A 17,433-nucleotide genomic window follows, 5' to 3' on the forward strand; every position below is an offset into this window, starting at 1 on the left:
CGCGCTCAAAGGCAAGGAAACATACATACAACTCAATAGTAGATATATATCTATACAGAATATAGTATCGCTTCGCGAATATAATTCTGGCAAGCGTTTACACACAATTAACAACGAAAACCTAACTGCACTGAGAAAAACATTTCTTTTTGCACGTTGCTATAATTACGATTATTACTATAATGTTAGTAATAATAAATGTATGTACAGGCCTATCAAAACATACATATAGTTGGTAATTGAAAACAATTATAATTATAGCTCAATTATATTAACTGAAACCATATTTACGGTAACAATAACTGTAATTATTTTCAGTTGCTAATTATATATATATCTGTTAGAGAACTATAAATGTAATTATTATTACCAATATTATAGTAGTAATAATTATAATTATAGCAGTTACAAATACCAAAAGTTGACCTCTCAGTGAGCGTATTTAAATGCGTCTGTATGTGTTATCTGTATCTGTGTTACTCATTACACTCTAACAAGTTTTTCCTTTATCTATTAGGCCTTAACAATGTATTTTGCTTTAATTCTCTTAGACACTAGTCGTCAATTGACGGTGCTATTCGCTAAGTTGAGAAGCCTTAAGAAACCTTTGCTGTACTACATCGATCGAGGAGGGGTGAGTGCGAACGCGCTCGCCCCGCTTGTTAATGATATGACACTTAATGAAACGATATCGGTGATATGCAGGTGCGATTTTAAGTGCCCACTCGTCGAGACTTTGTAACACGCGAAGAGATATCAGAGAATGTAGTTACGTTCGAATGATTCTTTCAGTGTACTGCACGACGTCGAGTATCTCGACTACTGGCTGAAAGTTAGATCACACTATTTTTACGAGCAAACTATTCCTTGGCATCGAACCGGATCGGGGTCGCGGAAAAATTTATGCGAAACTTCGCCGTCGTCTTGTCTCGACGAGAAGACATACTCACGATAAAGCTCTCTGCTCTGTGCCCTGTGTTCTGTATTTTACCTGCGGCCAGCGTGTGTATGTAAAAAAAATATCTATAAAAAAGAGAAACTTTCCTTTTACCAATTTGTGCAAATTATTCTTACCAGTCGACCGATTAGCTGGAAATGATTGTTAAATACTGTCAGTCATAATATTGCAATAATTCCTCTCTCGGTTCCACTTATCATCCACTTGTAACGCCATCAATTAATTAGAAGCTCATTACACGAGATACTCTAGGAAAGATTTATATCTAATGCGTGATATGTAATACATGACATGTGCGATTTATGAGATACGTATATTTGTGAAAATCGCTTCGGCACACGTATCGTGTGTGATGATTTATGATGATAAAACTTCAGAATTTCGGCGTGCTTTGTAATTATTGAACTTAGTGGAAATAAAATGTATCGCGTGAGAAACACGATTAATTTCTTTCGCTTCTACGTACAAGTTTCGGTAATGACTGACGTGGTTTATTTACGAATTCAAGGGTAACGCCATTAGCGAACAAAATTATTTATATCCACAGAAAACTTTTATACAACTTTCGAAGAGAGAAAACATCGCGATTGGAAGTTGATTGTACAGTCGCCATGCGTAAAAGTTACAAGTCGTTGGAATAGATTTCCCACGGGTCCATATTCGGGAAAGGAATAGATCCGATTGTCACATATCTACATACGGAAGTGCGCGCATGATTAACGAGAATGGAAATGGGACGAGCTACGGAAAAGCTAATACAGCCCTAGAAAGAAGCTCAGGAAACATCCACATACCATTTACGTATGCATGTGATATATACGTGCTTTTGCATAAAAGTTAATTCCGCGCTATGTCCAGGTATTATCATCAATCTGCTGAGTACGCGGATAAATATAAGCGTAAAAAAAATATTGGAAGCTGTAAACTTATTGGAGCTGAAACAATGGAATTTTACAAAGATCGACGAAATTCCGAATTCGTTATGATATGTATGAGAACAGCCGTGATTTATATATGAATATGTATGCGTTATCATGAATAATTATGATTATGTCGATGTCATTAAAGCGTACAAAGTAATTAATATAATTACAAATCCACAACTGATTTTGTATAATGGAAAATAGCTTTAATAGAGAGACTAGATTTCTCTGAAAAAGCTCCGAATTTCAAGAACAACCGATAACATTCGATTGAATTAGCCAATTCTTTCCATGAGGTGAAACATGAGTAAATTTCCCGCAAGTGTTGCGACGTTAATCTAAAACTGTGAATGGCCGCAGGTAACCAGAGGCCTGATGTGTCTATGTAACGTGTGTGTATGTAACTTGGTGGTAACATGGACACCGTGTACATGTAGGTATAATGCATATGCGATTTCTGCGAATGATATGTCGAGCTGAATGTGTGACGATAGTAGCATGGTGTGCGCCTAACTGTGCTAGCGGCCAAGTTGTAGACCTGGGCTGCGTGGCAACCTAATCCCACGTTCGCCTAATCATCCCACAGCTCACCGCGATTTATCTTAAACTTCCGCTTCCGCACGTGGATACGTATAATACCCGATTCGACCGTCGTAAATTATCGTTATAGTCCGTATCCGTTGCGTCGCAAGCACCTTTACTGTTGCATCAATAATCTTAATTACGGGATATGTATCTGGGATACCCTACCGCCTGTGTAACCAGGGCGGCGCTGTCTGAACACACGTAAGAACACAGAGATATATTTCACGTGAGAGGGAAAGAAGAACCTAGAAAATTCACCTTATATGTAAATCTTGGGTCGTAAAATCTTTTTACGCGCGCTCGACAATTTGTTCGCGCCTATTACATCAAGTCTACGTAATCGTTGCACAACGTTTGAAAGACACTGGTTCCTGTGTCTGCGTGACACGGCACTCTTTACGGCCTCCATTTCGCGTCGTGCGTTTAATGTTCCGTGTAATTTTGACGCTGCAATTTTGCTATGATTCAAGATAATTATTCACGAATGGTTGCCCGTAATGAATTGCAAGATGGCAATAAGTGAGGATACGATTAGTCGTCAGACGTAATTCTAGTCGTTCTGCTTAAGCCATTGTTGGGAGATGAGCTAGAAATAAGCTACGTGCCTAGCGAATTAATTCGAGAGTTCCGGGGGTGAATTGAGTCTTAGCCTGTTTATATTCTATTTTCTTAATATTCTGTGGATAAAATAAACTGTTTGTATTGCTGATCGAGTGGAAGTGAATTTTTACAGATGCTTTTGTTACTAGTTGCATCCTCAAGTTTATGTGCAGTTTCAAATCCGATCTTCCATAATGTGTCGTAAAATCCCCTGTACTTTATAGTTTCGAATCCTTCCGATGTGCACTTTGAATAATGTGATTCTTCCGCGATATACCAGGGCCTAAAGTTCTCCATTCGGCGTGACTAATGGATTAACTAAGTTCAATGCACTGAAGTCGTAACGCGCGTGCAACTTCCAGGATGGAGTAACTTCCAGTTATGGAGATGCTGAATACGTGACAGTTACTCGTGATCTTATTACACTTCCCCAGTAATGAGGGAATATATTGGATAAATCTTGACAAGACCGAGACTCGTCAACAAGGATATTTGTTAATGTCATTTAATTGCACACGCAATTTGTATCTTTTCGATCCCCTATTTGGTATTCTACGAATGCACGAAGGAACGCGTTGCCTTCCGTTTTTGTTTTATACGTGCCATCGTTCTTCGCGCTATCCTTTTTACGAGATATATTTCACAAAATTACCGCCCTTACGGTCCACGAATTTATTCTCTTAAGGAACCCAGGTGTGACCTTCTCGGCATGCGTCATGCCATTTTTTATTTTCTTTCACAGTACGACTACGTATTTATTATCGTGGCAACAAAATAAATTTTCCTCTCACGTAAAAAAAGACTGTTAGATTCATCAAATGTGAAGCCTCTCTTCAAAACTTTCTCCGGCATTGAAACATCTTTTATGAAATAACTGTTAATGGATCCTAATTGCATCCTAACGAACTTCGTTACGTTTTAATAGCTGCAAGCAAACTTTTGCATCATTAAATATAAAATAAATCTATCGGAGTGTAAGGATCAAATTGCTCTTTTGCCTCGTAGCCGGGGAACTTTGAGAAAATGATATGCGTCATACTTACTTGACAGTTTTTAAAAGAATTATCTTAAAATTGAACGTCACGCGAGCGAGCAGGCGGGACATTGGATCCATGTAATCGATCATTCTATTACCTCAGCTAGTTCCTCTGTGGCAGATCGTGCTAGGTCGCGCTGTCGATATATCGAAAAATGGCAAGTTTGCGCCTGGCAGGATTGCCAGGACAGATCAATTAAAATTAATCCATGCTGCCAATTGCATAGCGCAAAAATATGGAAAAATATGAGGAATTGCTGATGGAAAAACGAATCAAGAATTATCTAAACAAATTTATAAATAAAACAGACAAGAATTGAATAACGTTTTGTATATTTACGTTTATTTTAATTTTGTCGCAAAAAATTCAAATTTCGGAAAACGAGAATTTTTGTCAAGATTTAATCAAAATTCCATTATGTTGTGGTCTAACGTCTGACGACTAATTTGTATGTAAAATTAGAAATTACTTTTTTTTAATGTCTCCTCTGACGACAGTCTCTCATTGAACATTGGAAAAAAAAAAACAAACGAAACGGATCTTTTTAGAATGTGAGCTTGTGAGATGCTGTGAGCTACGTTTAGTTTCCCATCTGTATATTTTCCATTGTCTCGATTATCACACGAAAGCTTATACGCTACGTTTTATCGTTTGCCCCACTGAAAAAACACGACTAAACATTTTGTTATAGTATTAATTGACACAAATCTACCGCGTAGGCTAGTAATATATATGTATGTATGTATGTATATACCTTGATGTATATTTATATGCGTAAATTAGGCGTGTGTGTATGTGAGACATGTAATAGTGAAGAATGTATCGAAGAATTATGATGATATCTTTGGTATATGAGACGTGAGTGTTTGAGAGAGCCAAGAAAAAATCGGCCGCACCATGTTCGAGCAATAACTCGACGAGAAGACGATTACGAGCGTGTATTAGACACTTATAGTGGTACCACGACAGTTTACATATACAATTATTAATGACCATTACTAGGCGTCTAGTATATTACTTATCTCGACGCGGACGCGGTAGTATTCGCTCCTTTCGCATTACGCTCATATAAAAGTGAGAAACGGTAGAGAATTGGTCTTGTCGTATATTGGCCTCGTATCGCTGCCAATCTCTTCGGGAAAAACTCGCGACACGACTGACGAGAACTCGACGTCAGTATACGATCGATCGATCGGCCCTTTCGTCAACAACCTAGACAGATAATATGCGACGCGATAATTGATTTATGCGCGAACACGAATCCATGGACCGATTGCGTTGCGTCAGTCTAGTCGTTCGTTTATCGTCGAAGACGATTCACGGAACGTCGAGGAGCCAGCCGCTCGATTTTCCTTTCTCGAAGACTCGCTCCGCTCGACGCAATTGTCCAATTAAAATCCTTTGCATCGACAGATCAATTCAATTAAAAAAGTATTTCACTCTCGCTCCTTAGAAGCTCCCCCCTTTCTTCCGCCTTCTTTTTCTCGTTATTCTCAACGTGATTTTACGCCGAGCTACTTTCAAGTTGAACCGTCGCAATTTGCGGAAATCCGAATTAGACGGTTGATAAAATGGAAATTCTATTGAAAAACGTTTGTTGGCGCAAAAATACGTGGTAATTTTAACAAGTGACTTACGACGGACGCTCGGAAAATAAAAAGCGGAAATTTGCAAAATTCTATAATGGAGAGAGAGATCATTTATTTCAAAATCTAATATTAATTAAATCATTTAAAGCTCACGGTGAGTTAAACTTGTAAGAAAGAATTAATCTGAGAAATGAATACAGAGTACACAACAAGAGAAGAATACAGTACAAGCAACTTACTCAGCCGTTATTCGACGCTGTAAAGGTTAACGTTATTTTATGATGACCTGTACAAGCGCAACACCCGCAGAACATCTTACTAATATGCGTGTATAGTAACCATTAATTAACAGTCTGACGTCCTTACTGGTCGTTGATAGAAACTAGGATGATTAAGGAAGCTATATAATTACGGCGCATTGTGCGAAACAACGGCTTATCCGTGCGGTATGTTTGTAGGTAGCGCTATGCAAACAAGGGAGATTATGTTGTTCGATATTCTTTCGTTACATAAATTTGTCGAATAGTAAGCTACTTAAACTTTCTTTCAAATCTCTTAGTAAGCTCCGCAGTAACGAAGTTGTGGAAGAAGAGTGCACCATTTTATATAAGGACGCATTTTATGTAAAACTCGACTTTATATAAAATCAACCTCTCCTTAACACGTTGTAATTAACAAGCGACACTTTTCCTTCAATTTCTGCTGGTAAATGATGGCGTTTGTATTTGGTTTTACTGCCTCGTTAAAAATGTTCATTCAATGACAGTGAAATAATCGGACCATGAATTATAAACGAATAAACGTGAAAAAAAAATTATAATTTTTTTATGGAAGGAAAATGACATGAAGGGAGAGAATGTGTGTGTGTCTGTTTTGTTACGCAGCGAGTTAATTACAATTGGTCTCCAATATGCAGAGGAAGTAATTGCAATTATAAAATGTGAATATGAAATTTCGCTTTTGAAGGTTTTTCTTACCTTTTTTTAAGAGATGCTAAAAATGAGTTGAAGAATTTTTTTAATGATTTTATGTTTATGTGATATATATTGTCACAGCACTTATCAAGATGAGCGAAAGTGAAATTTTTTTTATGCAATTGCGGAGCTTGCTTTTATTCTTATCGTAATCAGCGTGCAAGGCTCAACGACATATAATTTCGAAAGAGTTGCCGGTTTCTTATCACTTATACATCCATGACGGATTATCTCAGAGGTATTCCTCCGTTCCTAATGCGCCTTTCTCATTTTCTCATCTTCTCTTAGGACAGCACTTCCAAAATCTTATTATTCCGCAGTATTATTGACTCTTTCACCGGCGACGCCGGTTTCGGTACCTTCTCGGAGCTATCCACTTTAAGAAATAATGTGCAAAATTTGTGATTCCCCTAAAGGTAAAACTTTATTACATAAAGTATCCCAAAATAATTCTTAGTAGTTTATTAAAAGTTTTTAGCATTATGTGAATTTTATGAGCGCCGCAGGCGAAACTTTGATAGCGCTTGCGATATTCATCATTAGCTCTTGTAAAAATTTTGTGTTTTTATTCACCTCTCCTGATACTCCTTTCTTAATAATTCCTTCCTCCTACTCTTATCTGATAAATGTGTCAGTATCGAAACCAGCGTCTCTACACATTCTTCGTACAGGTACTGCCCCAGTCACCTAATTCTAACACAACACATCGAGAATTACGCAGGATAATATTCCCTAGCTTAAGTACAGTACTATACGGCTGTAAGTCTTTAGATACGGAAGCATATGTATCGGACGTGGGTGTATGTGTGTAATGTATGTCTTTCGCACGCGTACCCACGTAGTTCATTCATTCGATCATTACGAATCGTTCTTTATGCAAGTCGAACAGCTGTCGGTGCGTACGCGCAATGCGATCGATTGTACGGAGTAGTATGCACGTCTGTTAATAATAACAAGGAAAAATGCTTATTTCTGCAAGCTATCAATCGATTTGTAATAATACTCTGTGTCGTTTGTATGCACCTTCGGTTTATTTAATAATAACATAAAACATAAATTCGAGTGTTCACTGAAAAATATTTCTATTTAAAAATGGACGAATTAGAATTTACTGATTAAATTTATTAGAATTTTCTATTTGTATAATCGGAATTCTGTGGTACAATATTTCTGATAAAATTTACTAAAATTCTTATTTTTATTAGAATAATTATATCAATCAGAATTTTAGTTATCTCAACTAGAATTCTAGTAGATTTAACCAGAAAATTCTGATTCGGACATTTTCCAACAGAATTACTATTTAATCTAACCAGACCATTTTTCTCAGTATTCCCTTGTCCGAAATTTAATAAAAACTAAATGTAGATTTTATTAAAATAACACGCTGTGTTAATGTTGAAATCATTTATAACTTACTATTGCGACTTGACGTGCAACAAGATAAATTTCGGACCTAAGTTAGATCGTTAAGTCAACACAAGTCGTTCGATGTACACAAACGGCACGATATAGTTCTATTATTCTACCACGGTATAATGTATAATAATTATTACTCTCTACGCGACGTACAACAACGATCATTAGTCTTGTCGTTTTCCATCTTATCGTAGCTGCACCGCAACGTATTGACGACAGTTAGAAAAATTTTGCGCATGCACCGTATATACACGGCGAACTTTCTCCGGCGTGACACGCGCGTTTTCGCGTCACGTTTTTCACGAATGTGTGAATATATCTGCTGCAGTCGGCACGAAGATCATCGGAGGGACTCGTCGAATTTATTTATTTATTTTATTTTTTTTTTTTAAGGAGACGCTCCTGTCTCGGAAGGAAATCCACGGGAGAAAATTCCCGTCGTTGGCTCGCTTCGCGATGGAACGTGTAGAAAATGTAAGAAGTACAAGCTGCGGAGATATTGTCGGCGTAATACTGTCTCTCTCACACGATGGCGCAAGTTACGAGAGGTACGCGAGGTATCGATTTTTCTGCATTCACGCGCGATTGAATGGGATGTATCGTCCCGCGGAATATATCGTTGCACTAAACATGTGCGTATCCAGGCTGACATTAATATCGGTGGCAACGATAAGCGTCATCGATTTTGGAAGTCCCTGTATTTATACGACGGATACTCAAAACGTTTGTTAACCGGTTATCGTTATCGATCACAATTGGTAGCCCATCTACTTAACTTGATCCAAAAAACGCGTCGTTAAGTAAAAGGTGCCTCGGGCAATCGTTCTTACTGATCGGAAACGTTGCAAAATTGACTCTAGATACTTCGACTTCGCGTAAGTTATAAGAGAATATGTGTGAGTGTAACAGTGGTGGATGTGGATGCAATATTCTATGATGTCAGGAACTAAGAATTCGGTATTCGTAGTTTCATATTATATTCAAGACCGGTGTCGCGTGCGCGATCTTAATGTTATATGGATTTATAGTTGCGATATAAAATTCACGCCCAATCATCTTACGTGACTCTACACGGGATTTTAAGATCGCACTTCGGATAATCCCGAGTATAAGATTCAACTATGAATATCGCAAAGGAATGATCTTTCGTATATACCGCGTGTTTATTGTCCACGCGTATCGGGAATCGCGCGAAACGTGCTTATTTACCAGCGACCGGTCGTCGTTGGATTTCTCGCGCGTTTCTCTCACTCGTCTCGAATGATTTCATCGCGTAAATAATCGCGCCTCTAAAAGCCTGTTGTCTTTCTTCACGGACTCTTATGTTACTTCTCTTAACCATGTATCATGTGTTTTGCCGCAAACTCTTTACAGATCACGGAAATGCCGGACCATTCGCCGTAGCAATTTCCACTCGGGGATCGTTTTACGTCTATTTTCTTCTCTCTCTCTCTCTTTGCACTATGAACGACTCGCGTGCGGTGCACTCGAGCGTTTCCGGTATGTGTCTTTATAGGCGTTTACGGGAGCGATGGATTGATTCGATGTTTTACGAAATGCAATTTTCCACAGTGTCTGCGCGACGTGCATTCTTATCGCTATAATGTGACTTATCGTTATGCCCTCTGCGATTCTCAGGTAACGTTCGACGCGAACAATGGCGCTTGTACTTCGTACAACATTTGACAATGAGGATGTGCGAGTGAAAATAAAGGACGATAATAAGGAAAATGTATGTCGAATGTGAATATCGAAAATAACAGGTGAGATAAGAATAATTTGTCGAAGCAAAAAATAATTTTTTGTGAACAATCGTATCGCATTTTTCGCAGGCATATTTTCACAACACTTGTCCGCGTCGCTCAGACACAGCAGATAGATTCTAATGATAATAGTTACTAGCTTAAAGCGTATCTACGAATAAAGCACCATCTAATTACGTCTAAAATGCTTATTAAATGAGCTTCCCGGTGGCCATGCGTCGCCCGCATGGGATCTCGAGATCAATCATCATCGATCACAATAAATCGATCGCTAACGACGCGGCGTTTTCTCGCCTCTTAGAAATATTGCTTGATCAAGCGTTAGTGGTGTTACACTTAAATTGACTAGTACCGTTTGTAACATGTATCTCACACAACCATCTCAGAGGCTCTCGGTCTCTTAACAACCTTAGTGAAAGAGAGCGAGTAAAATTGTCGTCGCTCTCTTTGACGGCAAAGCTTGACTTCCTTTTGGTGTCGCTCGCAACATTGACTAAGTATTACGTGTCACTTGGTGGCACGATCTTAACTTTAACGCCAAATATTGTTAAATTCGCAGTATCTCACCCATTTTACAGTCAGTCGACGTACCCGCGTACTCGATGTTCGAGATGTATATGAGCTGCATCATGAATTCGAAGCACGCGGGAAATCAATCGTTCGTCGAGAACTTTACGTCAGTTGCCAAAATGGCCAAAATGCTAAAGCACTGAGAGTAAAACGCCTAGCTTTTTTTCGACGGTACGTGTGCAAGTACCGTCGTTGAGATAAATTTCATTCGAACTTGACAATAATTGGATATCAGTATCGGGGGATGTTGCGTCCAATAAAAAAATGTTAGAATATTATTGCCAATCGCAAAAATGACGCGAAATGTGGTAAAAGCGATTCATAATTTCACCCAACCTCCGAATCTCGAGTACGCTTTACAGAAGTTTTCGTGTCCTCACTTGATCATAATACTCACTGCCGTGGGTCCCTGAGAGATAGCGTTCTCCTTGGAGGCCTCTTCGACCTCCTTGAGCTTCTCCTCGGCCTTACGTTCCTTCAAGGCCTTGAGCAGCTTCCACTTGGACCCGGGCGGGCCAGGACTCACCTGGCCCTCCTTCAATGTCGTGTCCGAGCTTCCGCAGGACGAGGAGTCGATCTTGATCTTCGGTAGACTCAAGGTCGCCGTTGTAGCTGTCTCGGCGCTACCGGCTCCATCGCGCTCGAGGCCTTCAAGGACAGTGCTTTCAGAATCCCAAGCTCCCGGGATGCTGACCGACACTTCGCTAGGTGGTACACTTACGCTACCTTCGCGGGATAAAGAATCCGAGCCCTGTGGCATCTTCTCGCTGTGACGTAGCGTCGAACCGTTGGAGCTTCGTCGTGACTGCTGCTCTTCGAGATCCTTCGGCAGCTCTTCTTCCTCTTCCTCGTCCATTGACTGTCCGGGACTGTCCGGACCGGATGTCTCGCCGGAGGAACCCTCTTCCGTGGATGGCGGAGGCTTCTCCTTCTTAGCTTCTAACTCGTGCGCCCACGTATGGTAATCGGTCACCCTGGCGAATACAGCTTCCACACTTTCTGCAGATTTTCGCTTAGGAATAGGCTTTTCGTCGCGATATCTGCTATCGTTTTCTTCGAAGCGATGCTCTTTGATTACCGTACCGTTCATTCTGCCTCGCGATTCTTCCCTACCTTCTTTTCTCTGATCCTTTGGTTTCGTGATGGCTTTGAGCTTGAGCTCCTTCAATACAAACGACATCTTCTCTTTTACCGTTTCATCCGGCTGGTAAACTTCGTCTTCAGGTTCCTCGATCAATGCTTCGGTCATCTCCATTTCGGATTGTCTCTCCAGCTCTTCGAGTTTTCTTAATTCGTAACAGTACCATTCGTCTTCGGAATCAATAGAATCCTCTGTGCTTTGCCGTCTTGAAGACACTCTCGATGTGCTTCTGTATGAATGAGTGCTGCGATTATCCTCATCAGGTTCACCCGGTCGCGAACCAGTCCAAGGAATCTCTAGAGATTGCTGATGGCGAGGTAGAAATCGAGTTCCTCCTGTAGTATTGTAACCCCTTATGGACGTCGACGGACTGCCCTCTGACGGCGGAGCTTCTTCTGATAAACTGGTAACCAATTCCGGTAATTTTGCGCTGCCAGACTTCTCGCTCTTCTCGCTTTTTTCTGATACATCCTCCGGATATTCAAAACTTGTTTCCAAAGTTTGCGTTGGACCCTCCTCGGTTGGTTTCTTTTCGTTATTCTCGTCAGTGACCAATTGTTCATCGGACACTGTCGAGGATTGTCGTTGGCGATATTTGCCGAGCGCTCGTGACACAGCGAATTCCATGCTCGAGCCACCGATCAAGGTAACCGGAGGTAACTTTGGTGCCTTCTCATTGGGAGCCTCATCCGAACTGCCTGTTGACCTCTTAATATCGCCAACGGTTTGAAAGATCGACGATCCACCGGATCCCGAACCGGTACTCTTACCAGAAGCTTCTTCTTCGAGCAAAGCCATCTGATCGCCGTTCGTTTCATATTCGTTAATCTCCATTTTTCTTTGATTTTCTTTCTCTTTGGCCCACGTATCCTGAAGAGCCTGTTGATGCAATTGCTCTTGGTGCTGTTGAATCTGCTGTTGGAGCGCTTGCTGCTGTTGTTGAAGCGCCTGTTGCTGCTGAAGTTGTTGCAGCTGTGCTTGTTGTTGCTGAAGTTGTTGCTGCTGTTGCATATATTCCTTTTGCTGCGCTTGAATCTGTGCTTGTTGTTGCTGTTGTTGTGCTATCATCTGCGGTGGCATCGGAGGCGGCTGCTTTCTTTTCGTGCTCGCAGTTTTTACTTTGGCAAAGAAAGGCGGTTCTTGAACGATATCAGATATGACGCTATCCTCATCTTCCGAGAGACCGCTTTGCCGACCACTGCTCCATTCTGTCTCAGACTGTTCCGGATCGGATAAAGATTGCGACTGATGACTGCGACGCTTGGCCTTCTGGAGAATGCCGGAGACCGTGGAAACCAGCGTATGTTTTTTCTTTTTTCTGGCCGTCTGAGCTCTGCCTCGACCTCTGCCTGTCATTTCAGCAGGCAATCTTTGCTGCTGAGCTTCTTGCACGTCTAGATCTTCTCTTCTGACACCACCCGGTAATGATTGACTTCTGTGACGTTTGGTGAGGTGCAAATCGGGCAGCCAATTGCTCATAGAGCTCATTGCGTTCTTCAGCGAAGAACCTCTTCTAATTTTCTTCGACAGCTTACTATTATCGACCTCATGATCTTTCAAATTTGAGGCGATACTGATGTATCCAGATTGCGAAACTATTACACTCGAGGCGTCGTAATACTCGCTTTGCTGCGTCTGTTGTTGCTCCATGGATATTCTTCCACTCTCGTGATCTTGAATGTACTGATGTTCTCTTTGCCATTGTCTTTGATAACCGTCCGCGAGTTGTGCGCTCTCGGCACTACTCAGTCGCTGACTGTATGGCTGATACTGTTGCTGGTAAGCTTGCGGATAATTCTGATTCGCGTAAATGTGATGCTGTTGATACGCCGAATGCGCTTGATAGGCCGGCGGCTGGGGATACCTTCGATCCGTGTACGGGCTTTGAGCGTAGCTCCCGTCGGAAGTTAAAGACCTGATGCTGGAAGATGTTGAATCGTGAGGTATCTGCTCTTCCATAGAGTTCAGCCACGATGAGCTCTCGTTTGTCTCTGTACGCGGCAGATTAGTCACGCTAGTCGGATAGTACGAGAGAGCATCCGTAATGTTGCCGGTGGGGAACATGGTGCGATACATCGCCGCTTTGTACCCTTCATGGTTCGTCATGCCATCCGTAAAAGAGCTTCCACGTATTGGCTTCTTTCCATGAGCCATTATAGCACTTGTCGTCTCCGCATACTGAAGAGTGCCGTAACTGTCTTGATAGTTGGTATATTGATGATCCATCGATTCGGAAGAAGAGTAATAAGCCGAGGTAGTAGTTTTGGGCCCGTAACTTCCAGCACCGCTTGTATAAACACTCGTAATGGCTTGCTGTCGATTACTACCGGCCACAGAGTAAATAGCCGGTTGTTCCGATCTGTAAATATAATCCGCACTCGTACTGGAGGACGTCGCGTAAGTATGTTGCAAGCTCTGCTGACGACTGCGTTTTTTGGGACTCTGACAAGTGGTAGTTACGCCCGGAGCTGGCGGTGGCACAAAAGTATAGTCTTCTTTGACCGGCGACTTGCTGGCGGTTGTATAAGCCGACAAGTGATTCATTGTCGTTGTATAAGGATGACTTGACGTTGTCGTCATGGTGCTCGCAAAGGCGTCTCTACCCTCGGGAGTGTCATAAAGAGGTTCCTGCGTGATAGTGGTGGTAGTGGTCGTCTCTGGAAGCGGCGGTATTGGACTAGATGTTCTGGCGGGCTGTGTACTGGGTATAAGACTACTCGTACGGGTGTGATCCACCGAATAAGAAGTCAGCATTTTAGCGATAGAGCTCTTCGGAGAACACGGCGACTTGTCTAAGCTGCTCCAGCCGCTCATAGAGGACAGACCGGAATCGGACTTAGCTGTGACTATGTTAGCGGCACTGCTGGATTTAACCGCATGTTTTGGCGAGACTCGCGGTGATTTCGGCGACTGATGGGGACTGAGACGACCCTGTTCCATAGAGACCAGTTTTTCCGCGTTTCGCAGGAAACTCGGGCTCTGAGACCTCTTCGTTTCTGGTTCTCTTTGTTCTGCGCCGGGCATGAGGAAGGTTTCGGTGGTGTCTCGCGGCGCTGGCGGAGGTGGTGAGCTAGGCGACGGACTAGGTGGTGTACGACTTTCCTGGAATTCAAGATTGAGCCGAGCTGCGCTGCCAAAGTAACCGTCCTGTCTGGTGCGGAGACCCTGGACACTGTGAACACTGTGTACGCTGCCGGCTGATAAAGTGGGTGACGATACTTTTTCGGTGGTCGTGCTGTAAATGTTGGGCGAGGCGCAAGTGACGGCGGTCGCGAAGCTCTCGGCCATCAGATCTGTCAGTTCCTTGTTCTCTGCGTATCCCTTCGCAAAGCTACCAACATCGATCGGCAACTGAATCACGGGCTCCGGACTCTTTTCTAGTATGGCCGATGTATATCCTAATCTAGGCGGGGTATAAGTAGTCGAAATGGAGTCTAAATTACTCCTGGACGTAGAGGTCAGTCTTGGCGATATAGATCTCGTTGTAAAGTCGCCATCGGTGGCCAATCCACTGTCAGTGCTGACTCTGGAGATCGATCTGCCTGTGGAGCTGGGACTTTTGGAAAAAGTCCAGCTGTCCACGTCAGTTTCCGCGTAAATCTTTCTCAGCTGTTCGTCTATGCTACTTGCTTCCTCAGCTAGTTTGGCCTCAGCTTCGGACGCGTACTGATTCCGTTTTGGCGAATCTATCAATCTCGATTGCAGTTCTATTAGATTTTGCGAATCCTTTTGCAACTTACTGGTTAGCCTATCTATCTCATGCAATTTTTCTAATGCCACCTGATCGAGAGAGCTGAGTCTTGAAAGTTGAGCGAGATCTTGCTCACTGACGCACGGCGTGTTTCCTCTGTAACTTTTATAATCGGCCGCACTGAATACCTCACCCTCGTCTTCATCCGCCTCGTCTTCCTTTTTCATTATAGAAGTTTGCACTTCCTCTTTGGTCGGTTGGCTAGACAACTCTTCCAGTTCTTTTTCCTTTGGTATAGCTTTGTCAAATATGCTGGGTTCGATCTCCTTCTTACCGTTTATATCCTCATCTTCAGCCTCTTCCCAGATCATACCCAGCTGCGACGTCGGTCTTGATGTATCGCCGCAAATTAGATCTTCTCTGTAGGCGTTATTCAGGCTTCTATAGAATGCCTCGTCGGGAATGTTGCCCTCTTCCTCGAGGGTCTCCAAAGTGTCCAAATTCCTGACATTCCTATGCATGTCAGTGACCACAGCCGCGGCCGTTGTACTATCCTGCGTGAGTCCGTGCATCCTCGCCAGCTCCTGTTGAGCCAGTTTCTCCCGTAGTACAGTGGTTTCCTCAATGCTTATCGCAGCACTCAGACTCTTCGCTATCGCGTCTAGCTCGCCTACCGAGTCTTGTTCACTAGCCAAAGTCTCCTCGACGATATTCACGTTGTCATGAGTACCACCGCTAGTATAAAACTCGATCAACTGGCTGATAACTGTCTGCTGCTCGTATAGCAGACCCTCTAACTTTTCTAATCTTTCCCACATTTTGATGTACTCCTGACTGAGAAGATCCAACGCCCGCCAAGCATATTTCAACTCAGTTTCGAGGATGTTCAGTCTCGTGCCTAGTCTCTCCATGTAATCGCCTATTATGTAATCAATATTACCGTCACCGGGCGCAGAGTAGCTCGGCAGGACTGGCGAATGAGTCCTCGGACTGGTCGGCGTTGGACCGCCCAACTTCGTCGAATCCATATTTCAGCCTTATCTGATCGCACTACGCGTCACAAGTACTTTTATCGTAATTCTCTTAATTTTTCTTGTTTATTATGCGCCTATGTTTCTATTTGACGATCCCTGAGGCGATTCATCTTCGAGGCTCGCTCCCAAATCAAGTCACATCCCCCCTTGTGGACCAAGAAGGAACATGAATTGCAGCTTGGCGAACCTCACGGAGGCCATTGGTGTAGTCGAGTTTTTGGTCGTTGCGTCGTGTTTTATGATGATCTCCATATTGACTCGTTTCGAAAATTCTCACATTTCACACACAGTCTAACTATGTTCTACGATTTCTTACGATCACTTTTATGTCTACATGTATCAAGTGTCTTTCTTCGCGTTCCGTTCTACAGGCTACACTGCGTACACAAAGTTTGGAAGTCGTTGAGATGCAATCTTGATTGAACGTTCAAGATCGCGCGACACTCTGCAAATGGCACTTTGTAACCAATCTCGTACGTTCATGCCGCTGTTGTTATCTGCAAAATATCAAAAACCAACCCGTGCGGCTTGGTATAAGGAATACCAAGGCAACATCGAGTTCTAAATCAACAGTTTCCATGGTGTTCGCATTATTTCGATACATATCATCATGATATAAAGTCAAGTCATCATGATGTAAAAATAGAGAGTTAGAAATATATCGAGGCATTTGCTTCACATCCACGAAGAAAAAAGTTTTTAAATATTTTATATAGTCTAAATCCGTATTAATTAATCATCACAGACTGATTATAAGTGTGTGCCACATTATCAGGATTTCTATTTAATTGTGCCTCGTTGGCCTCAATCTAAACTTAATAGCAAGGAGGTGAGACCGCAGCGAAATAGATCGAAATCCTATCAAGTATATGTGGTCACTTGAATATTACATCGCGTGCTACGATAATATCGATTGAACATATAATTAATGAAAATAAAGGATTTAAGAGAGATGCTTCATTTACACGTCATCGTGCTTATTGATCTAGTGCGACTCTATCTGATGTCCTGCTGTGGAGTACATTTACGCATCGCTACTGATGACTATCAAAATAACTATCACGATCTGAAAAACTTGGCGATCGATCGTATCTAGATCTTGGATTCTCATAAACTGTCGACAAGTCATTTCTTTTTTGCCGTTATTTC

General features: G+C 42.1%; 1 protein-coding gene across 7 annotated transcripts in view; it reads right to left on the minus strand.

The window, feature by feature from the left end:
- unc-13 (protein unc13 homolog) overlaps positions 1-16,278 on the minus strand; it is a 57,535-nt gene extending 41,257 nt beyond the window's left edge. For all 7 annotated transcript variants that reach the window (XM_018509623.1, XM_018509622.1, XM_018509619.1 and 4 more), the window contains exon 1: positions 10,816-16,278. In XM_018509623.1, coding sequence (XP_018365125.1) covers positions 10,816-16,278 — 5,463 coding nt within the window. The remainder of the gene's footprint in view (positions 1-10,815) is intronic.
- Between the last annotated feature and the right edge of the window lie 1,155 nt (positions 16,279-17,433).

This window comes from Trachymyrmex cornetzi, unplaced genomic scaffold (genome assembly GCF_001594075.2).
Source record: "Trachymyrmex cornetzi isolate Tcor2-1 unplaced genomic scaffold, Tcor1.1 scaffold309, whole genome shotgun sequence".
In the NCBI taxonomy this organism is placed as follows: domain Eukaryota; kingdom Metazoa; phylum Arthropoda; class Insecta; order Hymenoptera; family Formicidae; genus Trachymyrmex; species Trachymyrmex cornetzi.